The 26,862-nt window shown below is 42.0% G+C and overlaps 1 protein-coding gene across 1 annotated transcript; it reads right to left on the bottom strand.

Annotated features, from left to right (window-relative positions):
* Positions 1-19: 19 nt before the first annotated feature.
* On the bottom strand, positions 20-25,565 carry LOC136185806 (cytoplasmic dynein 1 heavy chain 1-like). Its single transcript, XM_065972992.1, has 77 exons — positions 24,582-25,565; positions 24,309-24,529; positions 24,028-24,251; positions 23,749-23,967; positions 23,477-23,693; positions 23,038-23,418; positions 22,850-22,984; positions 22,643-22,798; positions 22,232-22,576; positions 14,927-15,214; positions 14,591-14,767; positions 14,426-14,536; positions 14,247-14,366; positions 14,050-14,190; positions 13,887-13,985; positions 13,707-13,830; positions 13,509-13,654; positions 13,340-13,450; positions 13,031-13,240; positions 12,825-12,971; positions 12,602-12,768; positions 12,375-12,548; positions 12,157-12,322; positions 11,718-12,095; positions 11,381-11,663; positions 11,180-11,280; positions 10,967-11,120; positions 10,661-10,913; positions 10,446-10,608; positions 10,022-10,390; positions 9,883-9,968; positions 9,433-9,820; positions 9,165-9,371; positions 8,913-9,080; positions 8,630-8,863; positions 8,376-8,550; positions 8,163-8,316; positions 7,780-8,109; positions 7,540-7,726; positions 7,300-7,491; positions 7,167-7,238; positions 7,021-7,110; positions 6,826-6,948; positions 6,582-6,767; positions 6,336-6,527; positions 6,031-6,276; positions 5,695-5,978; positions 5,432-5,639; positions 5,242-5,367; positions 5,043-5,181; positions 4,884-4,984; positions 4,632-4,816; positions 4,510-4,579; positions 4,314-4,460; positions 4,176-4,265; positions 4,055-4,115; positions 3,914-4,001; positions 3,695-3,860; positions 3,503-3,637; positions 3,346-3,440; positions 3,191-3,296; positions 2,989-3,133; positions 2,778-2,938; positions 2,426-2,722; positions 2,258-2,371; positions 2,029-2,199; positions 1,871-1,972; positions 1,701-1,819; positions 1,542-1,645; positions 1,412-1,490; positions 1,270-1,357; positions 1,144-1,212; positions 963-1,086; positions 756-907; positions 525-699; positions 375-471; positions 20-317 (listed from the first exon to the last, which is right to left on the bottom strand). Exons 1-77 carry the CDS (start codon positions 25,552-25,554, stop codon positions 152-154), a joined length of 13,947 nt encoding a protein of 4,648 aa, XP_065829064.1. The 5' UTR covers positions 25,555-25,565; the 3' UTR covers positions 20-151.
* Between the last annotated feature and the right edge of the window lie 1,297 nt (positions 25,566-26,862).

Raw genomic sequence — 26,862 nt, 5'->3', positions numbered from 1 at the left:
TGCGATTGGATGACATCGGTCCATCGATACAGAAAATTTGACATAAACAACCAGAAAAAAATTTGACATAAACAACCAGAACAATTTCAACATCAAAAGTCATTGTCTAGACAAGACACAAAAAGTTCAGTTTCAGATGGTAATCTTACTTCTATCCTGTAAGTCCAGAACACAGTATCGCCACTCCGCGTTCGTAGAAACTGTGGCTGGCGCTTTTGCTTTCAAAATCCAGTGTAAACAGCAAATCAGACCGCGTCTGATTGCGGTACACTGGTAGAGTCACGACGGAATCTTTGCTGCGTGACTGTGAATCAATTCTAAATGAAAAATTAGCAATGAAAAGGTTCAGCCGAATATTACGGCTGTAGCCCTACCTTGTCCACTTGAGGCTCGTAATAGGTAAATTTGTCGAAATAGTTGTAGTCAGCTCAAGCTTGTTATTAAGACAGCGAGCTCCCTGGAGCTGAAAACCTAATCGCAATAATTATATAAAGGTACAGATACGATTGATTATTTCGCCATACCCGACATCAAAAAGCTGGAATCGTCTTTCTCTGGAGGAGGATCGTCTGGATTGCCGACGGTGACTTCAAGCTGCAGTTCCTCCAACGACCACTCATTGGCCTGCGAAACGTATTGACGACTAGCGGTGATGAACGCTTCCGGAATGAAAAGACCGCCAAGCCACACGTGCAGATGCTGCAGGAAAGAGGATGTGATATATAACGAGTGCATCGGAAAAGAGCGCTTTTTACCTTGAGTTCGTTCGTGCCACTGCCAGCGCTCTCGCTGGCCGCTTTGACAACTCTCTGTAGTTGCCTAATGCGTTCGCTGAAGTCGACGATCCACTGGATGAAAGTCAAGCCAGGGGGGACGATATAGCGACGCCAGGATAGTGGAATGATTCCTTTCAAACAAGAACTCAGTAAGCAATACGACAGGCACGTTCATTATTAACGAACCTTTTGTCAGGTCGCTTATCAACGAACGCAATTCGTTCGTAAGCTTGCGTCGAGCTTCGCAGCAGTCAACAACAGCAGATAGGCCGCTTCGAACGTCTTGTAAGAGCTGCACGCCGATGTTAACCTGTAAATTAAGCAGGGACATTTGAACAAACGCAGGTATGGTGATCAAAAGACGCACCTCTCGCTCGTAGAATCGATAAAGCGGATCCTTGATGTTCTCCGCAGTTCGCTTTAGCTTGCTTAGTTTCTGAAAACAACGAGTTACAGCAAAGGAGTGTCGCGTCAATATGCATTTACTAGATACCTCGGGGACCAGGCTGAGCCATTCGGAAGCGGCATTGCTGAGAGATCGCATCCAAGCTGGACGACCGTCGCCGTCTCGCGAAGCTCCACTACAACAGAGAGGTTGTGATCGCAAACGAATGATTATCTATCACCTTACTTACCTCTCATCAGCAACATAGCCCAATTCTTCGTCGTCATTCAGAGTTTGCATTTTCAGCAATTTACCGATCATGTCCGCACCTAACACATAAACTTAGGAACTCAAAATATTCACGTGCGCGTCGCATGCACCTCGATTGGTAAGCAGAAGCTTCTCGGCGTTGTTCGGCAGGCCCAGCCACGAGGGAGTTTGTGCGTCGGAGAGGCGATGAATCCAGTCCATAAACTGTTCTCGTCTATAACCATTCAATGATGTAGCAGAGAAAATAATTCCTCTGCAGCATTCATTACCTTGTTCCATCCGGAATTGCGATCGTTTTCACCACACTTTCGGTGCCGGCGACGAGAGGAAAATCGTGTTCGAAGCTGGATGCGGTGAACAGGCGGCGAATAAAGGAGTCAAGAAGACGCTGCAAGAAAAACAGTCAGCAGCAACAAGAAACGATAGTGCGCGACTTTACTTGGTCAAATTCGTTATCGATACGACCACCATAAATGCACTGAGACAGCAACGTTCGAAGCGCTTCCCACGGTATTTTATTCGGAGGCAAGTTGGAGCGACCCTAAATGTTAATGTTATCAATTGGTGTCGCAGAATATTGGACTAGATGTCGTTCACTTTCGCAACTCCGTCGAGCCACGTGTCCAACGTGTCGCAACCCATTTTCAAGTCAGGCTCGTTGAATTCGTACTTTTTGGTCCAGCCGAGAGGAGAATAGTGCAATCGTTCCTGGACAACTGCGTGAAACCAAGCAAGCAGAAAATAAAGTCGTGCTCTTTCGCTTGGTTCCTACGCACAAAGCAAATTCATTCCTCTTCTACACCCAGTCATTATAGAAAAAACGTACTTTGTTGACTCTCGACGCAGGGACGGCACTAAACGTTCGAGTCAAATTCGCCTTGATTCCCGGAGGTGGCTCGAACACCAAAATTCGAGATGATCGCAGCAAGTTCACTGGCACCTAAAGTATACAACCATCATAGCCAAAAAATCCACCAACCGGTGTATATAGTACCTTGGGATTAATTTCCAGCGTCAAAAAGAGCCGGAAACTGGAGTGAGGCGTCAAGCTGTGCAACTTTTTCTCTAGCTGCACGAGCCATTGCGGAGCCAAGTGGACGTTCTTCAAAAGCACCCAGCGACCAGATTTCGTGGCCGCGTTAATTGCTGTCTCGGCTTGGCTAAACCCTTCAGCGGATCCAATCGCAATCGCGACAAGATCTTTTCGTTCTTGAGTAGCTAGATCTTCCACGCGATCGCTTGCATCAAAGCCAGGCACAGAGCAGAGCAAAACAGGTCGGCTTGAGGCGACCTGAATACATACCGTATAGCATGCGTAAAGGGAGCTAGGAGACCAGGTAACGTACCTCGTTGAAAACGATGCCACTGAAATCCAGCTCCTTTTCCGAAGGTTGGAGAAATTCGTCGCCCATGACAGCAGTCACAAACAGAGACGTCATCGCCAACAAACGATCCGGGCGCAGTGCTTGAACGACGAGAAGCTGATAGACAGCTTTAGCAACTGGAGCTAAGCACGAGATTTTTCAGTCGTAGGGAGGGTGAAAAGCGGAAGCTTACACTGGGAGTCATCGCCAGACCAGCACTCTGGAACGCAACGCTCGGGATTGACCAATTCGAGCCAAGAAATCACTTCGTCGTTTCGAACCGCCCTTTTGACATTTTTGAAGGCGGGAAGGCGCGAGAGCCTCTCGAGGGCAGCGACCTAGACATCACAAAGAGCACTGAGAAAACGATTCGTTCATTTTGTTCATTGACTTGCCTGATCTTGACTGAACCCTTCAATGCGCTCCGCACTTGAACCGGACACGGCCGCTTCGCTTCCACGAAGGAAGTGATCAAATTCATCGTCGAAGAATTCGTTGTTTCTGAAGAAACTAATTGGTAAATCCTACTACGCTACACAACTTCGCATACTCAGCGCTCCCACGCAGAAAAATGCGACTGAGCAGAACGGCGAAGGTGAGACGGTCGTGATGAAGCAAGCCTCGAGCGACGCGATTGTAAGCGATCTGTCGCAGGAACGCATTTTATGTCTGCTGTGAGGAAAAATCAGCTAAACGATAAACCATACCTGAAAGAGATCCTTGAACAATATTTGGAGTCTCTTATCATAGTCTTTGACATTTCGGAGTGACGGATTATCGCCAAGCGCGCACTGAAATATGTCGAGAAAGAACTGCAGCGAGAATTGATACAAGAAGTACATCTGCAAATTAAAAGAGTCACAATTGGCGCTTTGACGTCTAAACAAATATTGATATACCTGATTCATCGATTCAAGGGTAAAGTAGATGCTGCTGCACGCCTGAGCAAGAGGACGGTATTGCGACGACACCTGTTCTATCTCGGCCATGACAACGTCGGTCTCTTCCACTTTTCGCGATACTTCAGCTGCCTCTTCTTTCAACGTTTCCAAGTGCGTTATGATACTGAGAAAGAACGATAAGAAAAACCACAACAGATTTTCAAAACGAATTCGTACTCGTCGTTGTCAAGAATATTTCCCTTAGCGTCGTTTAGAGCTTGGAGCAAAGACTTCTCCAGGTGCCTCAGTCTGAGAGCGTATTCCCCTAACGAAATTCATGTTCGGCGAACAAAAGAGAATAAGTGAGCTGAGTCGCACCTTGCAACTTGAGCAGATCCGAGCGTTTTTCATCGACATCTGGCCGCTCGGACTTCAGGACCTATCAGAATACACAGCGTTCTCAAAGAACATCCTAATACGTACGAAAAAGATCGCATGCCTGATTGAGACACTGGCTTTGGAGACTGCTGCGAGTGACAGTGAAGTTGACAAACGTAACACGCGAGCACAAGTCAGGAGGAAATTCGACCTACGCAAGTTATGTCAACTAAATAAAAGCAATGTGAAATTTTCCTACCGACGGATCTCTGGTGGATAAGAAAATGGTGAATGACGGTGACAAGTCAATATCTTGGTCTCCCAGCGTGATGAGCACGCGTCCTCCAGTGCGACGCACTTCGCGATTTAGAACGGGGTTGAGAATTGGATCGTAACTTTCAACGTCCTATAATAAACATATGAACGATTTCGCCTGCTGTCAAAAGACTACATACCTGCACGAGCAAAGGATTGCCAAAGCGAAGAGAACTCTCGAGATTTTTGCGGAAAGCGTCGTCAAGGAAACTAGTTTTTGTCAGATTCAATAATCAATTGTATGGTCAAACATTCGTCATACCTGGTTCTCTGTATTTTCCTATCCTTCAGTTCATTCATAAGAAACTCTGTCGCCTGCCCGGAAGGATCGATGATGAGGGGATAGCGATTGAATCGTTTGATCATGATCGCGTTTTCCGTGCATAGGTCGTCAGCGGGCAGCGCGTTTGCCTGCCAGCGTAGCCGTTCGTCTGCGTTCGACAAATACTATGACCAAGAAAAAAACATACATTTTCATTGTGTTTTTACTACCGTATGAAATTAGTAGCTATACCTCTGTCAGCGCAATGTCTTGTCGAAATTGAACGTTGGCTTGATGCAAATGAGACGACCAACTTCCCAAGAGGTTTTGCCGTAGCTGCTGATCAAAGTAGCCTAAAATAAACAACATTACAGACTTCTCTTCCTGTAATCTTGCTGGCTATAAGGTCACCTCCGTAAGCCATAAATGCCGACGAAAGTAGGACGTCTCCAACAATAGTCGACATTTGACTTTTAAACTGATCGCTGCCCGCTTCCCACCTTTCTTTCTCATTTCCGAGACTGCGAAGCAGCGCGCGGCTGCGGTTCACCTATCACAGTGTATTATTATTATTATTATTATTATTTACTTTTTAAGCCTTTACTGTTACCTTTGCTTCGACGTGCGTCAAGTCTTGCTTGATCGACTGCGCCTCGCTAATCAACAGCGCGTATTCCTCCTTGTATTGAGAAATACTTTTTTCTAGGGTTTCAATCGTTGAATCGACTTCTATTCCCTTTGAGGAAAAAAACGGTTTCTTCAGCATGCACCTCGGCTATAGTACGTGCACTTGGTCTTACTTTCTTCCTCGTCTTTTCAGCTTCTTCTTCTAGACTTTTTAGCTCGTTGCGCAACGGATCCACGCTGAGAAGCATGTCAGCGTAGTTGATTTGAGCAATTGCCCACTTGACCAGGGGTCCGCAAGCCTTTGAAGCGCGATCGACCTTCTCAAAAACGTAGTCAGGATCGGAAAGATATTTCTTCTTCAGTTCAGATCGCATCTCCTCTCTACAAAGCGTCGCCAAATCAAAAACGAAATATATAGGAGCTTGCGTCAAATTACGTAATCTTTTCCGTGTTGAAGTTCACCACGCTGTTAATGAACGTGTCTCGAAGAACAGTTGCTCGAATCTGCTTCCAATCCGAGTTCGGCTCTCCCAGCAGCGTGCAAATAGACTCCAGGGTGACCTTCACCAAACGAGGAGGATTGTTCAGCGCTCGCATTTCCACCAAGTGCTGTTTTCTTATGGATTTAACGGCGCTCTTTGCTTCCTCCACGGCTGGTTCGACCTTGGACAAGTCGCTCAGAACTGTCTTCTTCTTCGCCTCAATCACAGTCGTTTTCGTCTGGAAAGAATAGGTGAGGACCACCACAACATAACCGTGCAGTTTCCTTTACCTTTAACTGTTCTTGAATGTCCTTGGAGCGTTCTCTTTCTCTCTCCGCCTTCTGTTGATCTTTAACCATTTCCTTCAATTTTTGATTTGCCAGAGTGTTTTTCTCTTCGAGATCGTTTTTCTTAATTGCAAGACTCTTCTGCAACTCCTCGACGCGATCGACCGTCTCGCGAATTTTCTGCAATCCGACATTCAAATGCAACTGCTGCTCCTCTAAGTCGGCCCTTTTCTCGTGAAAAAGCTTGACCTAGGAGAGACAAAAATACGTGCAAATGCAGTCAATAAGCTCCCTTTCTTTCGTCTCACGTAGTGGTTTATGAAGTCGAGATAATGACGCGGCGTAATCGTCGTCGTCGTACCACCGCGTTTCGCCAAGCGCTCGTTTGCCTTCTGGAGCGTTTTGTGAACAAAGACAAAAGCGTTGACTATAAATCCGCGATAGGTAGGAGGTTGAGACAGCGATTCGTAGATGACAGGCGGGAAGTCGGGAGGATGCCACTGCAACACGTAAATCCCAACGAAATCAACTTAGCGTGGAAAGCGACGTCTTACCAAGGAATTTTCAAGATCAAGTTTCTGCGTAAATTCGAGGCCCACTTGAAAGAAGGCATGCGTCGACCAGTCGCCGAACCAGTTCAGCACGCATCTGTTAAACAGCGCAGGCGACGTAGCCGCGCGATCTTTCAGACCTTCCGACGATGGGTTCATCGTAAAAACGACGTGCAAATTTCTTATCACCTATATACATGCGAAAATTCCACTTGCCTCCTAGGGGAACGCGATTTGGGTTTCTGACCTGATTGGTAAACCATTTGTAGAGCTCGTCGGTGGAGTCAAGCATCAAACCGTCTCGCTGAGAGCCTTCTTTGCATTGGGTCATGAGAGTCGTGTACTCGTCTCCCTCAAACAATCCCGGTACCTAGTTTCACGACAAATTATTAAACTCGCCCAAAATAATAATAATAATAATAATAATAAAAATGCTACTCACTTCTCCGTTTGCCAACAGAGTGTTCATTCTCTCTAAAAATCCCGAGTCTAAGACGTTTGACTCGTCCATAATAAAACAGATTTTTTCGCCCTATGAAAAAACAAATGACTGAATGAAAGAAGCGAGTCACATAATCAGTGCAGTACTCTGCAGCCCGAACGTCTCAGAACCGTCCGCAAATCGTCGTCAAAATCCGCCCCGGAATATTTGTTGTGCACCTTAGAAAAGAAAAGGACAGTAAGTGAAAGAAAGCCGATCGCCACTACTACGCCGTCCTACTTTGATTTGATACACTTTGAGGCCATTTATCCACGCAACGAAGCGAGACAGGGTCGTCTTTCCGGCACCCGAAACGCCAATAAGAAGCAAATGACCTTGCGGCTGCCTGAAAATTCGATCAATCCTGAGCACGTGGTCCAGAACTTCGTTGAAGAGGACAAGAGGAACGTCCAGCTCTTCTTCGTAAAAGACCTACGAAGAAAGTAATAATAATCAAATAAAAAAGACACTCATTTTTACCTTGAGACGTGCTTTGACGTAGTCTCTCAATTCCTCTTGGTCGACGGGAACGTACTGACGGGAGAGCCAATTGCTGAAGAGAATTGGTCTCTTCAGCGCCACATCGTGAGAGATAGTTGGAAATAGAGTCCTCGCTGTTGCGTCAATTTGCTGCTCAGTCCAAAGCCGTTCTTCAGGGTGAACAAGCCTAAAGAAAAAGTGTTAAAAAAAGGAGAAATAAAGAATGGAAATAGCTTCTACCGATCCTGAAAAAGGCGAAGTCCTTCGTGCGCCCATATTCTCACTAAGCCTTCAACAGACAGCGAGTCCTGAACTTGGAGTGCCTCCGATATCCCGCGCACCCATCGGGTCATTTCGCGTGGACTGTAGATGTAATGCGGCTGCATGTCCTGAGTGAATCTCTCCTGCGATTTGCTGTAAACTGCGACCATTGCTTCAGTGAGCGGCTCGGCGTATTGGCGCAGATACGGAACGCGCTTCAACATAGCGCGATTAAACGTTCCGTAGATCTGTTTCAACGAAATCGGTCCCGGGTAGTCGACGTACACGACAGGAACGTGACGCAAAAACCTGAATAACAATTCTTTTTTCAACAAACGAATTAAGCGAAGAAGTCGTCTGACCTGTGACTGAGTGGCTTTCGTCCAGGATCGGATGGGGGATTGCACGCGCCGACGATTTGTATCCGCTCCAGCGTGATCCACGTCTGATCGGAAGCGCGATAGAAACCTCCGTCCTGAACGATCTGACGTAGAAATGATATCACACGCTGAGTGCCTAGTAAAGGCGAAACTACGGGTGAAGAAATGAAAAAAGGCCAGAAGGAATAGAATTACCGCATTTGTCAGCATCGGGCAAGTTGATTTCGTCGCAAAATAGCACAAGCCACTTCCCAATAAGCGCGGGAGCCAAAACCATGCCACGAGGCGTTCGCCGATATTCACAATAATGATCGAGCGTCTTGAGTAAAAGATCTTGAGTTGTTGCGCTTGAAAAGTTCAATCCAACAACCTAAAAAAAGACAAAATTTATTTTTTCATTTTATTCTATTTTATTTATTTATTCTATTCCTTCATTTCAAATCCCTTACCTCCATGTCAGGCAATGCTCGTAGCGCGCTAAATAGCGTCATTGTCTTTCCAGATCCAGGAGGGCCGCACAAAACGAGCGGCTTGTGATCGGCGAGCCAAGTGTTGAGAAGAGATTCGTGTCGAATTGTGTCCACAGTCGGAATAACGATGTCAGGGTCTCCAACTCTATGTGTTTCGACTTCAATGACGGGAACTCGTCTCTGCCACGGCGACCATTCTCCATCAAGAGTGACCTAAACAATGATCATCATTCACGAGAGCGTTGAAAAATGTTCAGCTTACTTCGTAGTCAATGATTGGCACGTTGGCAGCTGACGGAAGAGGAATTGTGCTGATGCTTCGAATGTAGTCTCCCAAATCAATGCGACTTTGAAGCTTGCTGTCTCCCGTGAAGGACCACAATAGGCAGTAAACCAGACGACGTGGAATGAATTTTTCAATTTTGTCTCTCTAAATTAAAATTAAATTAATAACGATTACACTGCCAGGCAAAGGTGAGGCCCCAATGTACTAAAGGGGTCTCACTAGACTTACCGTCATTGGGAAGTCAGAGTGAGTGCTGTTGTAGAGAAGAACGTCACGCACGCATTGATTGAGCATGGAGAAGAGAGAGCCCAAAGCGCGAAAACGGGTGAAATCCATCACGTGCTCCACTTTTTCCGCGGCATATTTCAGGGCCTTCACAACGAATCCGTCAGACGTAAAATGCTGCGCCAAAACGTCAGCGCAATCCCGTTGGGTCTGAAAGAGACAAATCGACGTTAAAAGAAAGGCACGAGAGGTGTACCGATATTTTATTTACCAAGAGTGTCGGAGATATGACGTCGTCGTCTTTCTTGGCCGTCTGTCGCAGAGCTTGAAATGCGGCGTCTTCTTCAGACTCGTCGAGAGGAACGTTTCGCAGCTGACGCAAATAATGTTCAAAAGCCATTTCAATAGTCACCACCTCCTCGCTGAACCACACCATGCCGCATCGGCTTACGGTGGCCAGGGTGGCGTATTTGAGGTCTTGGACTTCGAACATGATCCGCACGTTCGGCGGCAGATTGAGACGTTCCCCGTTTGGAAGAGTGAGCATTTTGTTGTCGTCTAGAACGCTGTTGAGATTTTCGACCCAATCTGGGTCGACGTCGCCGTCAAAGACAATCCACTGGCGTTTGTTGAGCTCTCCTCGCACGTTGTCAATGATTCTAAAAAATAATCGCGCAAATGAGCCGATAAATACATACATAGCTCTGTATACTCCACTTACTTTCGCAAGATGTGAGTAAACAGACCATCGGTCCATTCCCTCGTATTCGGATCCAGAACTCCGTAAAGGTCTTCCTTCGACATAGCCTAAGCATAAATCCGTGTAAAACACTCGTTTTGCTAAAGAAACTCTAAATAACCTTCGGATTGATAATGTGGGAGACTCCTTCCACTCCCTCCAGTCGCTCAAGTGCGGTAAGAAGCACGGACCAAGCCGTCGTTTTACCGCTGCCGCTCGGTCCAACCATCATCAGTCCATGACTTATGTTTGCAATTTGATAGAGTTGGAGAACTTTCTCAATCCAAGCCGCACCCAAGTCGCTCTCCTCGCCGCCGTAGACAAGGTGGCGTTCAACGCACACTTTCCGAATTTCGTCGCGCAGCTCTTTCGTCGCCGCGCGTCGATAGCCAATGCCCGGAAAGACGTCGGCGAGGAGACTGTGAAGCAGGGGAATGTCTTCGGCCACCAACTTCGGCACCAGTGTCTCGCAAACGCTCTGCATTAAAATCTAGAGAGAAAAATTATTTCTGAATTGATCTTATAAAGATGCGTCTGTCTCTCACTTCCTGTTCTGCAACGCTGACGTCGGTTGGCTCGTCGCCCTTTTGTGACTTCAGCGACTGAATACGAGCGCGTTTGATATTTCCTGCGCTCACGAGCACGGACTTCAGCGCGCGCAAGCCGAAATCGTAGTGAGCTTGACTTGAAAGCTGCTCATCGCAAAGCCTAAAGAAAACTAATTAATCCCATTGTCCAAGTGTGGTGCTTTTTTTCTGACGTGAAGAAGGGAACGATTTTTGCTGCCAACTTTTCGGCCGTCTGGAAGCCCTGGGAGTAGAGCATCACTTGAGAAATGAGTTTTCGATCTGGCTTCGTCATGGCCAAGCTGCGAAACAGTTTCTTTAAGTTGTCCGGAAGATTTGAACGTCCGGCGTAACCGGGATTCATTGTGATGAAGATCGCCATGTCTGTGCTCACTTTCACCGCTTTTCCGATTATTTCTACAGCAATTGGTGAATCGGCGGACACGGCTGCACAGTAAAAATTTTTCTACTAAATAATTCGACTTCTATTGCCTTCTTACGTGCTGTCAATCGACCATGCGCTTTGAGCGCTTCCTGTATAGTTTGAATTTGCTGAGAAACAGCAGACAGGATTCTCTCTTCAAGTCGATTGAATTCGTCAAAGCATCCCCACGCTCCGACTTGGCAAAGACCAACAAAAATTCTCCCCATCGCCTTGATAAATGAAGCCCCCAAGGTGATTATCGAATCGCGAACCCCGAACGGAGACAAACCTGAAAATCGAAGCGTTCGTCGCAGTTGAATACGAGTACGAATCGGCCTAGTTGGTTTCCTAGAGCTTTCACCGACTCGGTCTTCCCAGTTCCAGCCGGACCTATAGACAAAAAAAGCGTACTTTAACGCCAATTCTTAACATACTGTCGTCTACTGTACTGGCTGTATCACTATCACTACAGCTGTCAATCAATTCTTACCGAACGGAGATCCGCCGAGCCTCTCCTCCAAAGCCTGCGTCATTGTCAAGTAGCATCGGTCGGTGAGCGGAGTCTGAACAAGCTTCTCTTGAACTCCAAGATATTCAAATCCGTAATTGAACGACGCGTTAGCCATGTGAATTGAGAGCTGTTGTAGCACGTTCTTATTTCCTGGATTGAAGTAGAACCGCATCTGGCACAGCCACGTGAACTCTTTTGGTCCGGAAACATTCTGCGCGATAAGTAAACGCGTCACGTCGCGTTGATGAACCATTTCCGTGATCTAAAAACATTTCGCCTATTACTGCAACGAGAGACCAAAACCAAATCGTCTAACCAAGTGTTCCAATTTTTTTCTTCGGACCGGCGGCTGCTCGAGCAAAACTGAATCGGCAAGGATGGCGAGCGTCGCCTCAATTCCCTTCAATAGCGTCTGAATCGGATCTCGATCTCCTCTCTCCTGTATCGCTATCAACGCTTTCTCGACGCCTTCGGACCACGATATCTGAACGGCGAGAACGACGAGTTGAGCCTGAAATTGATCCACCCAAGCAATGTACGCGTCGACGTCAATTTTTCCCGTGTCAAAGTTCGAAATCACTCGTATAGCCTCGGCGAGTAGGATGGCCAAATTCATTCGCATCTCTTGTTCAATATCGGTAAGCCATTCGTTTATCTTTCTCTCGACGATGGAGACGGACGTTCTCAGGATCAACTAGTATAAAAAACACTGAGTGTTCCAAGCGAGGTTTTGTCTATACGCGACTTCTTCTTACCGTTTCTCCTTCTTTTGATACGAGAGCTTTAACTGCCGTTCCTTCGTCATCGAGTTCGATGGCGTGAACTCCGGCGAACATTTTCTTGAAGTGTTTTTGTAGTCGAGGAATGTTTTTGCTGTTTCCGATTATTTCAAGCAGATCTTCGTCGCCCACGAAATAGAATCTAAAAACAAAATTTCGCGTTTTTTCTCTGCGAAAAAAGATGCAAGGCTCACCGGGGGAAAGATGCGCGCTCTCTTTCCAAGTATTCTCCCAGGGCTTTTTGGATCTTTCCCAGAAGATCGGCGAGTCGTTCCAGCTGACGTTGAATCCCGGCGATGTTGACGACGTCAATCACTAATGGCGACTTGCTGACTTTTCTCATCAAGCCAAGAAATTCCTGGCTTATGCTAAAACAAAAAATAATGTCCTTAGTCGAAAAGACGAGTCTCGTATGGTTTACCTATGAAATCGAGCGGTTTCATTTGGAAGAAGAGCTTTGACGTCTGAACTCCCGCTGAATATTCCGTCCAAATACACCCAACGACGCTGGACGTCAATCCAGACGTCAAAGACGGACATTATGCGATTTAGCTTTTCTTCCCAAGACAAAGCATCGTCTTCAAAAACCTAAAACAGAGTCAGAATGATAAATACGCGGAAACAGAAACGTGAAGTGGTCAAACCTTGTAGTACGGCGAGAGTTTCATCGCCGAGACGCTGTTGATGTGCTCCTTGACTTTTGTGAAGAGATCTTCCCATCCTTTAATTAGCTTGCATTTATTTTGGTAGTTGACCCGTTCAAGTTCGTAATATTGCCAGACTTCTTTCACCTAAGCAGTTTAACCAATTTATAAGGCGCACAGCCGTCATAAAATCTTTCGTGCGGTACCTGCTTCAAAAATTCTTCCAGGGCCATTTCCCCTTGTGCAACGAGAATGACATCTTTAACTATATTCTCGTGCTTGAGCAAATCAACCGCCCACACACTGCCAAGCGTCAGATCAGTGGGGGTCCAGTGCACTCGCAATCGACGGCAAAGTTGTTTCCAGTGCCGATCACGTAGTGCTTCTGATTTCAAGTCAACAATCAGGATGTTGGCCTACACAAAAAACGATGTGACTTCCCTATCGTATGTTATAATACAAAGTCCCAGATGGGAGGGGGGGGGGGGGGCTCTCTGAGACTCCACGAAATTTACCTTGAGATAGTTCTTCAACGTCTTTTGCACGTATTCGTAAGAGGAGTACTGCCTCAGACGAGCCGGCAAATCACGCAATTGATGTAGAAGAGATTCAATGGCAGCTCGAAGCTGCAGCAAGATGACGCGTAAGTAGTTTCAATACTCAATCGTATAGGGCCTTTGTAACCTTTCTTGGCACGATGGTGAGCCACTGTTGCTCCTTGAGCTCGTCGATTTGGGACCAGATTTTTCCAAGTTCTTTCCACACGCCTTGGAAATCTTCCAGCTCTTCTAGAGCTACTGACATTTTTACATCACTCTCAGCGAACGAGCCTAAATAATAGAGTTCGTAACACAAGTGTACATGTAACACAAATTTGATTGCCTGATTCAGGAAGCTCTAATGCTTCCATGGCCTTCGCAACGTTGCGCCTTTCTTCCTTAATACGTTGAAATTTGGCTTCGAAAGAAGCCAGCGTGCTCAAAGCCAAATCGGCCCGCAGGCTGCCCTGGAAAAACAAACCACCGTAAACGGATCGGTTCTCACAGAAGAAACAAAACAAACTTCGATCGGCTTTCCCTTCTCCCACTCTTGAAGGAGTTCGGAGGTTCGCTGTTCTACTTGATTATCCTCTTGGCCAATTTTTGTTTGAAGAACTGTCATCTGATGATGCAAAACGTACCAATTGTAATACGCGTGATTTTGATTTGCTTTCTTATATCTTTACCTGGTTCTGAATTGCAATTTCCTTTCTTTTCATGATATCATTGAAAGCGCCCCATTCGCCGTCGATGTGATCAATGTAAACCCAACTGCGAGGAAAAGGATAGCGCTGCCTCTCGAGAATTTTCTGCCCGGAGCGGAAGACCTAAAAAAGAGACGAATAGCGGGGCACGTCGCATACAACAAGCAGATCCTACGTACATCAACTTGCTTCTCCCACGTCTTATGGCTGCGCTTCAGATTCTGAACGAAAGTTATAAAGCCAACGGCTTCAGACGTTGACGCCCCTTCAATTGTCTGCTGCTCTAATTCAGCGCGAGACTGAAAAGAAACAAACAACGTTTTCCGCGAATCGTTTCTGATGGCATCAATCACTGTACTTTTGCTACTGTCGAGTGGAAATCTTGCATTGAGCTGCCTAATTTCTGACCGTACTTGGCGAGAATGTCCTTGTGCCACGAATCGTATTTCATGTTGACTTTTTCTTGTACCTATTGTTCACGAAAGGAATTATGTATAGGCTCCAACGTTCTCGTTGCCCTCACTCTCTCGTAGCTGATCACAACCGGACCAAATCGCTTGTCCTTTTCAGCAGTGTCAAAGGTCGTTCTCGATTTCCTTACACTTTGGACGAGATTCTGCCAGCGAGCCAAATTTTCGCCCAGCTTGTCGTAAACGTGACTTGCTTGCATGTCCCACAGACTTTGGTACTGCAACCAAACCTATAAAAGCAGGACTTTCGTCAGCGTACGTGTCAAGCAAATTAGAGTAACTGCTATTGCGCCATTGTCTAACGTGAACTACATCTGCATTCTACACCACGAATTGAGAAAGGTGGAAGATGAATTTGCACGAAGCGAACTTAATTAACTTCTCCTTACCTTGACGTAGTTGCCAACTTTGTCCACAAGGGCAATCACTGTATCAAGAGCTTTTTCCATGCACTGAACGACCTTGGGGCGACGAGCCAGCCGCTTTCGGTACGTCTCATCCTCTTCTGAATATTCGCGACCAAGACCAACTTGATAGCGTGAGCTCTGGATGCGCGGGAGCAAGCAGATGACGTTCATCCACGTTTGGAATTGCCCTTGCAATTGGTACTGAGCGTGTTCGACGGGCGGATCGACGTAGAGAACCTGATTTTTGATATGAATCTGGTGATTGATCGTCTATAAAGAAATGACTTCAGAACAAACCCTTAATTTGATTTTTTAAGTGCCGGCACCGCGCGGAAGGCTATGCCAGACACGAGCGTGCCGTTCTGTCTTTAGGTACGTCCCAGTGGGCAATGACATGGTGAACCAAGCTTTCCACAGGGACGGCCTCATAATACCTCTGCACAGTGGTGTGACAGCGAACGTGTTGTGCTACTCTCTAAGTCATGCTCAGGGTTCTGCGGAGAATTTTTTCAGTGTGGGAAGAAGGTCTGGAAGGATACACATAATACGCAATTTTAAAATGGTCCTAGACATTTTGACTTGGACGATTCATAAAAGTGTCTTGGACAATTTTTTAAATTGTCATGGACAATCTTTAAAATTGTCAACGTAACGTTCGAACAAGTTCGACCGATAGGCCTAAATATTAAATTGAGAGCCTAATCTTTAATTCTTAGAGCCGAAATATTAAATTTAGGGCCTAATCTTTAATTCTTAGGGCCTAAATATTAAATCGGGGGCCTAATCTTTAATTCTTAGTGCCTAAATAATAAATTGAGAGACTAATCTTTGATTCTTAGGGCCTTAATATTAAATTGAGGACCTAATCTTTAATTCTTAGGGCCTTAATATTAAATTTAGGGCCTAATCTTTAATTCTTAGAGCCTTAATATTAAATTGAGGGCCTAATCTTTAATTCTTAGAACCTAAATATTAAATTGAGGGCCTAATCTTTAATTCTTAGGGTCCAAATATTAAATTGAGAGCCTAATCTTTGATTCTAAGGGCCTTAGTATTAAATTGAGGGCCTAATCTTTAATTCTTAGGGCCTAAATATTAAATTGAGAGCCTAATCTTTGATTCTTAGAGCCTTAATATTAAATTGAGGGCCTAATCTTTAATTCTTAGGGTCTAAATATTAAATTGAGGGCCTAAACTTTAATTATTAGAACATAAATATTAAATTGAGGGCCTAATTTTTAATTATTAGGGCCTAAATATTAAATTGAGAGCCTAATCTTTAATTCTTAGGGCCTAAATATTAAATTGAGAGCCTAATCTTTAATTCTTAGGGCCTAAATATTAAATTGAGGGTCTAATCTTTAATTCTTAGAGCCCTAATATTAAATTGAGAGCCTAATCTTTGATTTTTAGGACCTCAATATTAAATTGAGGGCCTAATCTTTAATTCACAGAGCCTAAATATTAAATTGAGGGCCTAATCTTTAATTCTTAGTGCCTAAATATTAAATTGAGAGATTAATCTTTGATTCTAAGGGCCTTAGTATTAAATTGAGGGCCTAATCTTTAATTATTAGGGCCTTAATATTAAATTGAGGGCCTAATCCTTAATTCTTAGAGCCTTAATATTACATTGAGGGCCTAATCTTTAATTCTTAGTGCCTAAATATTAAATTGAGGGCCTAATCTTTAATTATTAGTGCCTAAATAATAAATTGAGGGCCTAATCTTTAATTCTTAGGGCCTTAATATTAAATTGAGGGCCTAATCTTTAATTCTTAGTGCCTAAATATTAAATTGAGAGCCTAATCTTTGATTCTAAGGGCCTTAGTATTAAATTGAGGGCCTAATCTTTAATTCTTAGAGCCTAAATATTAAATTGAGAGCCTAATCTTTGATTCTTAGAGCCTTAATATTAAATTGAGGGCCTAATCTTTAATTCTTAGGGTCTAAATATTAAATTGAGGGCCTAAACTTTAATTATTAGAACATAAATATTAAATTGAGGGCCTAATTTTTAATTATTAGGGCCTAAATATTAAATTGAGAGCCTAATCTTTAATTCTTAGGGCCTAAATATTAAATTGAGAGCCTAATCTTTAATTCTAAGGGCCATAATATTAAATTGAGGGCCTAATCTTTAATTCTTAGTGCCTAAATATTCCATTGAGAGCTTAATCTTTAATTCTTAGGGCCTAAATATTAAATTGAGAGCCTAATCTTTGATTCTTAGGGCCTAAATATTAAATTGAGGGCCTAATCTTTAATTCTTAGGGCCTAAATATTAAATTGAGAGCCTAATCTTTAATTCTTAGGGCCTAAATATTAAATTGAGGGCCTAATCTTTAATTCTTAGTGCCTAAATATTAAATTGAGAGCATAATCTTTAATTCTTAGGGCCATCATATTAAACTGAGAGCCTAATCTTTAATTCCTCGGGCCTAAATATTAAACTGAGGGCCTAATCTTTAATTCTTAGTGCCTAAATAATAAATTGAGGGCCTAATCTTTAATTCTAAGGGCCTAAATATTAAATTGAGGGACTAATCTTTAATTCTTAGTGCCAAAATATTAAATTGAGGGCCTAATCTTTAATTCTTAGAGACCTAATATTAAATTGAGAGCCTAATCTTTGATTCTAAGGGCCTTAGTATTAAATTGAGGGCCTAATCTTTGATTCTTAGAGCCTTAATATTAAATTGAGGGCCTAATCTTTAATTCTTAGGGTCTAAATATTAAATTGAGGGCCTAAACTTTAATTATTAGAACATAAATATTAAATTGAGGGCCTAATTTTTAATTATTAGGGCCTAAATATTAAATTGAGAGCCTAATCTTTAATTCTTAGGGCCTAAATATTAAATTGAGAGCCTAATCTTTAATTCTAAGGGCCATAATATTAAATTGAGGGCCTAATCTTTAATTCTTAGTGCCTAAATATTCCATTGAGAGCTTAATCTTTAATTCTTAGGGCCTAAATATTAAATTGAGAGCCTAATCTTTGATTCTTAGGGCCTAAATATTAAATTGAGGGCCTAATCTTTAATTCTTAGGGCCTAAATATTAAATTGAGAGCCTAATCTTTAATTCTTAGGGCCTAAATATTAAATTGAGGGCCTAATCTTTAATTCTTAGAGCCCTAATATTAAATTGAGAGACTAATCTTTGATTCTAAGGGCCTTAGTATTAAATTGAGGGCCTAATCTTTAATTCTTAGGGCCTAAATATTAAATTGAGGGCCTAATCTTTAATTCTTAGTGCCTAAATAATAAATTGAGGGCCTAATCTTTAATTCTAAGGGCCTAAATATTAAATTGAGGGACTAATCTTTAATTCTTAGTGCCAAAATATTAAATTGAGGGCCTAATCTTTAATTCTTAGAGATCTAATATTAAATTGAGAGCCTAATCTTTGATTCTAAGGGCCTTAGTATTAAATTGAGGACCTAATCTTTAATTCTTAGAGCCTTAATATTAAATTGAGGGCCTAATCTTTAATTCTTAGAGCCTTAATATTAAATTGAGGGCCTAATCTTTAATTCTTAGAACCTAAATATTAAATTGAGGGCCTAATCTTTAATTCTTAGGGTCCAAATATTAAATTGAGGGCCTAATCTTTAATTCTTAGGGCCTAAATATTAAATTGAGGGCCTAATCTTCAATTCTTAGGGCTTAATATTAAATTGAGAGCCTAATCTTTGATTCTTAGAGCCTTAATATTAAATTGAGGGCCTAATCTTTAATTCTTAGGGTCTAAATATTAAATTGAGGGCCTAATCTTTAATTATTAGAACATAAATATTAAATTAAGGGCCTAATTTTTAATTATTAGGGCCTAAATATTAAATTGAGGGCCTAATCTTTAATTCACAGGGCCTAAATATTAAATTGAGGGCCTAATCTTTAATTCTTAGTGCCTAAATATTAAATTGAGAGATTAATCTTTGATGCTAAGGGCCTTAGTATTAAATTGAGGGCCTAATCTTTGATTCTAAGGGCCTGAGTATTAAATTGAGGGCCTAATCTTTAATTCTTAGTGCCTAAATAATAAATTGAGAGCCTAATCTTTGATTCTAAGGGCCTTAGTATTAAATTGAGGGCCTAATCTTTAATTCTTAGGGCCTAAATATTAAATTGAGAGCCTAATCTTTGATTCTTAGAGCCTTAATATTAAATTGAGGGCCTAATCTTTAATTCTTAGGGTCTAAATATTAAATTGAGGGCCTAAACTTTAATTATTAGAACATAAATATTAAATTGAGGGCCTAATTTTTAATTATTAGGGCCTAAATATTAAATTGAGAGCCTAATCTTTAATTATTAGAACATAAATATTAAATTAAGGGCCTAATTTTTAATTATTAGGGCCTAAATATTAAATTGAGGGCCTAATCTTTAATTCACAGGGCCTAAATATTAAATTGAGGGCCTAATCTTTAATTCTTAGTGCCTAAATATTAAATTGAGAGATTAATCTTTGATGCTAAGGGCCTTAGTATTAAATTGAGGGCCTAATCTTTGATTCTAAGGGCCTGAGTATTAAATTGAGGGCCTAATCTTTAATTCTTAGTGCCTAAATAATAAATTGAGAGCCTAATCTTTGATTCTAAGGGCCTTAGTATTAAATTGAGGGCCTAATCTTTAATTCTTAGGGCCTAAATATTAAATTGAGAGCCTAATCTTTGATTCTTAGAGCCTTAATATTAAATTGAGGGCCTAATCTTTAATTCTTAGGGTCTAAATATTAAATTGAGGGCCTAAACTTTAATTATTAGAACATAAATATTAAATTGAGGGCCTAATTTTTAATTATTAGGGCCTAAATATTAAATTGAGAGCCTAATCTTTAATTCTTAGGGCCTAAATATTAAATTGAGGGTCTAATCTTTAATTCTTAGAGCCCTAATATTAAATTGAGAGCCTAATCTTTGATTTTTAGGACCTCAATATTAAATTGAGGGCCTAATCTTTAATTCACAGGGCCTAAATATTAAATTGAGGGCCTAATCTTTAATTCTTAGTGCCTAAATATTAAATTGAGAGATTAATCTTTGATTCTAAGGGCCTTAGTATTAAATTGAGGGCCTAATCTTTAATTCTTAGGGCCTTAATATTAAATTGAGGGCCTAATCCTTAATTCTTAGAGCCTTAATATTACATTGAGGGCCTAATCTTTAATTCTTAGTGCCTAAATATTAAATTGAGGGCCTAATCTTTAATTATTAGTGCCTAAATAATAAATTGAGGGCCTAATCTTTAATTCTTAGGGCCTTAATATTAAATTGAGGGCCTAATCTTTAATTCTTAGTGCCTAAATATTAAATTGAGAGCCTAATCTTTGATTCTAAGGGCCTTAGTATTAAATTGAGGGCCTAATCTTTAATTCTTAGAGCCTAAATATTAAATTGAGAGCCTAATCTTTGATTCTTAGAGCCTTAATATTAAATTGAGGGCCTAATCTTTAATTCTTAGAGTCTAAATATTAAATTGAGGGCCTAAACTTTAATTATTAGAACATAAATATTAAATTGAGGGCCTAATTTTTAATTATTAGGGCCTAAATATTAAATTGAGAGCCTAATCTTTAATTCTTAGGGCCTAAATATTAAATTGAGAGCCTAATCTTTAATTCTTAGGGCCTAAATATTAAATTGAGGGTCTAATCTTTAATTCTTAGAGCCCTAATATTAAATTGAGAGCCTAATCTTTGATTTTTAGGACCTCAATATTAAATTGAGGGCCTAATCTTCAATTCTTAGGGCCTAAATATTAAATTGAGAGCCTAATCTTTAATTCTTAGGGCCTAAATATTAAATTGAGGGCCTAATCTTTAATTATTAGAACATAAATATTAAATTGAGGGCCTAATTTTTAATTATTAGTGCCTAAATATTAAATTGAGAGATTAATCTTTGATTCTAAGGGCCTTAATATTAAATTGAGGGCCTAATCTTTAATTCTAAGGGCCATAATATTAAATTGAGGGCCTAATCTTTAATTCTTAGTGCCTAAATATTAAATTGAGAGCCTAATCTTTGATTCTTAGAACCTTAGTATTAAATTGAGGGCCTAATCTTTAATTCTTAGGGCCTTAATATTAAATTGAGGGCCTAATCTTTAATTCTTAGGGCCTAAATATTAAATTGAGAGCCTAATCTTTAATTATTAGTGCCTAAATATTAAATTGAGAGCCTAATCTTTGATTCTAAGGGCCTTAGTATTAAATTGAGGGCCAAATCTTTAATTCTTAGGGCCTAAATATTAAATTGAGAGCCTAATCTTTAATTCTTTGTGCCTAAATATTAAATTGAGAGCCTAATCTTTGATTCTAAGGGCCTTAATATTAAATTGAGAGCCTAATCTTTGATTCTTAGGGCCTAAATATTAAATTGAGGGCCTAATTTTTAATTCTCAGGGCCTAAATATTAAATTGAGGGCCTAATCTTTAATTCTTAGGGTCCAAATATTAAATTGAGGGCCTAATCCTTAATTCTTAGAGGCTTAATATTACATTGAGGGCCTAATCTTTGATTCTTAGGACCTCAATATTAAATTGAGGGCCTAATCTTTAATTCTTAGTGCCTAAATATTAAATTGAGAGCCTAATCTTTGATTCTAAGGGCCTCAATATTAAATTGAGGGCCTAATCTTTAATTCTTAGTGCCTAAATATTAAATTGAGAGCCTAATCTTTGATTCTAAGGGCCTTAATATTAAATTGAGAGTCTAATCTTTGATTCTTAGGGTCTTAATATTAAATTGAGGGCCTAATCTTTAATTCTTAGAGCCTTAATATTAAATTGAGGTCCTAATCTTTAATTCTTAGAGCCTTAATATTACATTGAGGGCCTAATCTTTAATTCTTAGGGCCTAAATATTAAATTGAGGGCCTAATCTTTGATTCTTAGGGCCTTAATATTAAATTGAGGGCCTAATCTTTAATTCTTAGGGCCTTAATATTAAATCGAGGGCCTAATCTTTAATTCTTAGGCCCTAAATATTAAATTGAGGTCCTAATCTTTGATTCTTAGAACCGACATATTAAATTGAAGGCCTAATCTTTAATTCTTAGGGCCTAAATATTAAATTGAGAGCCTAATCCTTGATTATTGGGACCTAAATATTAAATTGAGGACCTAATCTTTAATTCTTAGGGCCTAAATATTAAATTGAGAGCCCAATATTTGATTCTTAGGACCTAAAGATGAAATTGAGGAGCTAATCTAAGGACCCACGTGGGCAGAACCCTGCACGCTAGATACACGCGAGTGACTGTGCACTGCTCTTACACTGAATTCTGGATCTCCGCCGGAAGCAAAGACAGCCGATGACATCGTTGTGTCTGAATCCGCCACGGTGTCAACGTCCGTTGATCCTTTCGCGACGTACGACTGCAGGCGCTCGGCCCAAGCAATTATGCCAGCCTCCAATCGAGCAGCGAGCTTCTCTTCTACGGCTTGATCCAATGTGCCAACCCACTGGACTAAATTCGAATAGGATTGAAGATTCAGTTCGTCAACGAGTTTCTGGATGCCGGCGAGGATTTCCGTGAAAGTTGAAGCATTGAACGCGCACGTCTCCAGCCGCTTCACTTCGTGAGCGATCTGCTCTTCGCATGCTAGAAGACTGTCGACCTGGAAAAAAATTAAATACAAAAACGGTTATTATTCAACACCAACGTATTACTACAGTAGCATTACCTTCTCTTGAAAACTGATTGTAGTTTCAGACAACCTTTCAACGTATTGACTGAGCTTGTACGAATCCCATGAAATTCCCATGCCTTCATGAATTAAAACTTGGACGTCTTTTTTGTGACGGGCAATCAGTTGGGCAATACTCGCCTGCTGCTGAATCTACAAGTAAACCGATTCTCAAGCTACGTATCTGATTATTTTGAGACTGACCTTATCGCAAGTCTTTTCGTACGTCCGAACACTTTCGATCAAGGAGATAGCAAACGGATATTGCTGATTGGCGAGATGCGCTTTGTTTACAATAGCGAGAGGAACGCGGAACCCTAGCCATTTCAAGTTGCGAACCTGACCCCCCAAAAATGCTAAACACGCCATCAATTCTCTTATTCCCTCTTCACCTCTTTAGCGAGTGTAATGATTTCTGGCTGAAAATTCACCTGAAGTCGAAGAATCTGCCCTTTCTGTCCTGGTCGACCTCGCAAAGTGACCACTTGGAAGATTTTCCCGGTCGGACTGTAAGCCTGCTTCTGGGAAACTTTTTGAACCCAGTCATCGTAAAGCTGCTGAGTGTTCAGTTTCTCTCGGAAGTTATCGCCGTCTTGCTTGAGCTTGGCGCCTTCGAGGTGAGTCTCCCAGAATTTTCCAAGAACGTCTTCGGCTCGTTTCAAGTACAAGTTGAGCTGGCGACCGATCTGTCGCGCCCAGATGATTGAACCAGAAACCGGAGGAACGTCCCGGAGTTGAGTCATTTTGAACGATTTGCTGTTGGGGTATTGTTTCTGAAAAAACAATAATAAGTTACCGTACCTGCAGTGCCGCTTTTCTTATTCTAATTACCTTGAATTTGCCGTGGAGTGTTTCAATGTCCTCCTTTACCCTGTTGATGAGCTGCGTTTGGTATTCTTGAATTGCCCCCCGAATGTGCGGACGAACGAAAAGCGCGTTGTAGTGCGAGAAAATGCGAAACATTTCGCTAGCATTTTTGGCCGTGCCCAATTGGTCGCGCAATTTTGCTGTTATTTGAGTTTCGACTCTGTCGATTCTCTCCTCGTAACTGCAGCAAAACGAGGTCAATGAAATCCTTCCGTCGTTTCTTTGTTTACACTTACCGTCTCATTGCCAAATCCCATTCTTCCACGCCTTCCTTACTGATGTCCAATGGCTCTACAAATTTAACGCCGTCATACGCTGCGTTGACTTCATGGATTGCCCCCTGGTCAGCAGCTACTTTCACACCGGTCTCACTGTCACCAGTGCCGCCTACTCCAATAGAGGCCTTCAAGACCCGACTGATTACATGGAGCAATTGATTGTGCTGATTTCGAAACCTGATAAAAAAGAACATGGGTCAAGATTGATATTAAATAATCTACTCATTGGGAAATCACTTTTGTAGTTGTTCCAGTCTCTGTGACAGCTTCTTATGCTGGAGGTTGGGTCTCATCAAAAGTTTCATTCCGGAGTCTTCTCTCTTCTTCCGCACCATATCGCGTAGCATTGTCGTCAGCTTTTCGTATTCGTCCTCCCAAACCTGGAAGACTTTGCTGCACTGGCCCACGACTTTTTCAAAATCTTCATGAGAAACGTGAATCAGGCGCCACGTGCCAAGAACCTAATAACAACATACACAAAATGCACCATCATCTTCAAGTAATTTTCTCACACTCACCTTGAGCAGCTGCAAAGTCAGATCACGTGATATTGCTTCGACCAGATTCAATACTCGACTGACTGGGTACTGGGTATTTCTGACTTTTTTCAAGTGAGAAAATATGGCCACAATAGCCAATTGAATTTGCTGCAATTCTGTTGCAGCCAAAAGATCCTGGAGTGGAAACTCCTTCATCAGGGGACTGCAATCTTTGACCTTGCTGATTGCACTTTGGAGACCTAAATTTATTCTCAATCAATACAAATCCAATTTCGTCATTTTTTCCTTTACCTGTGTCCGAGTCAAAACTGACCGTCGCGTGAAAGCGCTTCCCCTTCTTCAGTACATCCAAAGTCAGTTTCACTTCTGCGCTTTCTCTCTTTTCGCTTATCTTCTGCAAGGCTCGTTCTAGGTTGAGCCAAAAGCGAATCTCTTGCATTGCTGTTCCAGATGACGGATCTCGCTCCAACTGCGTCACTTTTTGAATCTCTCGAATCCAGCGGCCAACATCTCTTTGCAAAGAATTCAAGAACGTGGAATCTTGCACCAAATCTCCAAAATCTTCAGCCTTTGCGCGCTCTCCCCGACTTTTAGCCTCTTTCATCACTTCCTGCACTTTCGGATGTATCACAAGAGTAATTTCAGGAATGTCAATGTTCTGCTGCAAATGCAAGAGACCGATTTCGAGTTCGCTGATATTCTTCTGGACTGCGGGGACCATTTTGTCGCCCTCTCGACTCGCTTTTCCCGAACGAGCAACGAACGACTTGAAGAAGGGCGCAAAGACATCTCGCATGTACGAATGGAGCGTTTCGAATGGCGCCTCTTCGCTTAGATTCATCACGTGCAGTTGAGACTGCAGCGATTTGTCGGCTTCCAAAAGGGGGCCTCTCTTGACGAGGACGATGACGCTGGAGAGCGACGATCGGTAAGCGAGACCGAGGTCGATGCTGTAAACGACGCGCGGCGGAGACGGCGAAGGCGAAAGCTCCGAAGGCGCGACGCCGCTCTCTCGATCTTCCGCTTCGTCTTTGAAGACGGTTCGTTCGACGGAGAGAACGTGATTTGACGAGTCGCTGGCGAATTTCGCGAGGCTCGTCCGAACATTTTGGTCTTCGAAGAGAGAGGCAACAAGGGGGCCCTCTTCCTCTTCGAAGACGAAAGCAAGTAGCTTCTTGAGGTACGCCACAACTGATGCCACGTCGACGACGCTCGCCATTCCTGGCGAGGCCGGCGGCGGTTCTGCTTCGCTTGGAGGTTCCATGCGATGCGGAGGCGCGAGGGCGCGTGCTCGCTGCTCACGTGAACCATGGATACACCAGGATACACCGGATGTGTGCAAATGCTAGAAAATGCTTGGTGTTGGATGGTGGTGATGACGTCATTCAAGTAATTTTGTGCAAAATTCAAATGGAGCAATTATGAAACAAGTTTTAGTTTGGAAAAATGTCTCGGTTTGTCTTGCATGAAATTGCAGGTGTAACAGTAAAATATAAAGCAGAGTGCAACGTGAAGGAAAAAAGAGAAGGGTACTTGATGGTGATGATGATGAATATTATCATCGATGATCAAGTATTCTTCTCTTCCTCAATCATACACAATAATTACAAGGGACTGGCCAACTGTTCTCTCCTGTAATAAATTACAGAAAAATTACAAGGAACTGGCCAACTGTTCTCTCCTGTAATAAATTACAGTGAAATTACAAGGGACTGGCCAACAGTTCTTTCCTGTAATAAATTACAGAAAAATTACAAGGGACTGGCCAACTGTTCTCTCCTGTAATAAATTAAGGAGAAATTACAAGGGACTGGCCAACTGTTCTCTACTGTAATAAATTACAATGAAATTACAAGGCCAACTGTTCTCTTCTGTAAAAAAATAAAGAAAAATTACAAAGGACTGGCCAACTGTTCTCTCCTGTAATAAATTACAGTGAAATTACAAGGGAATGGCCAAATGTTCTCTCCTGTAATAAATTAAGGAGAAATTACAAGGGACTGGCCAACTGTTCTCTACTGTAATAAATTACAATGAAATTACAAGGCCAACTGTTCTCTTCTGTAATAAAATAAAGAAAAATTACAAAGGACTGGCCAACTGTTCTCTCCTGTAATAAATTACAGTGAAATTACAAGGAAATGGCCAAATGTTCTCTCCTGTAATAAATTACAGGAAAATTACAAGGGACTGGCCAACTGTTCTCTCCTGTAATAAATTACAGTGAAATTACAAGGGGCTGGCCAACAGTTCTCTCCTGTAACAAATTAAAGAAAAATTACAAGGAACTGACCAAATGTTCTCTCCTGTAATAAATTACAGTGAAATTACAAGGAACTGGCCAACTGTTCTTTCCTGTAATAAATTACAGAAAAATTACAAGGAACTGGCCAACTGTTCTCTCCTGTAATAAATTACAGAAAAATTACAAGGGACTGGCCAACTGTTCTCTAGTGTAATAAATTACAGTGAAATTACAAGGGACTGGCCAACTGTTCTTTTCTGTAATACAATACAGGAAAATTACAAGGGACTGGCCAACTGTTCTCTCCTGTAATAAATTACAGTGAAA

This window comes from Oscarella lobularis, chromosome 4 (genome assembly GCF_947507565.1).
Source record: "Oscarella lobularis chromosome 4, ooOscLobu1.1, whole genome shotgun sequence".
Classification (NCBI taxonomy): Eukaryota; Metazoa; Porifera; class Homoscleromorpha; order Homosclerophorida; family Oscarellidae; genus Oscarella; species Oscarella lobularis.
This window is presented reverse-complemented; position numbering and strand designations above follow the sequence as displayed.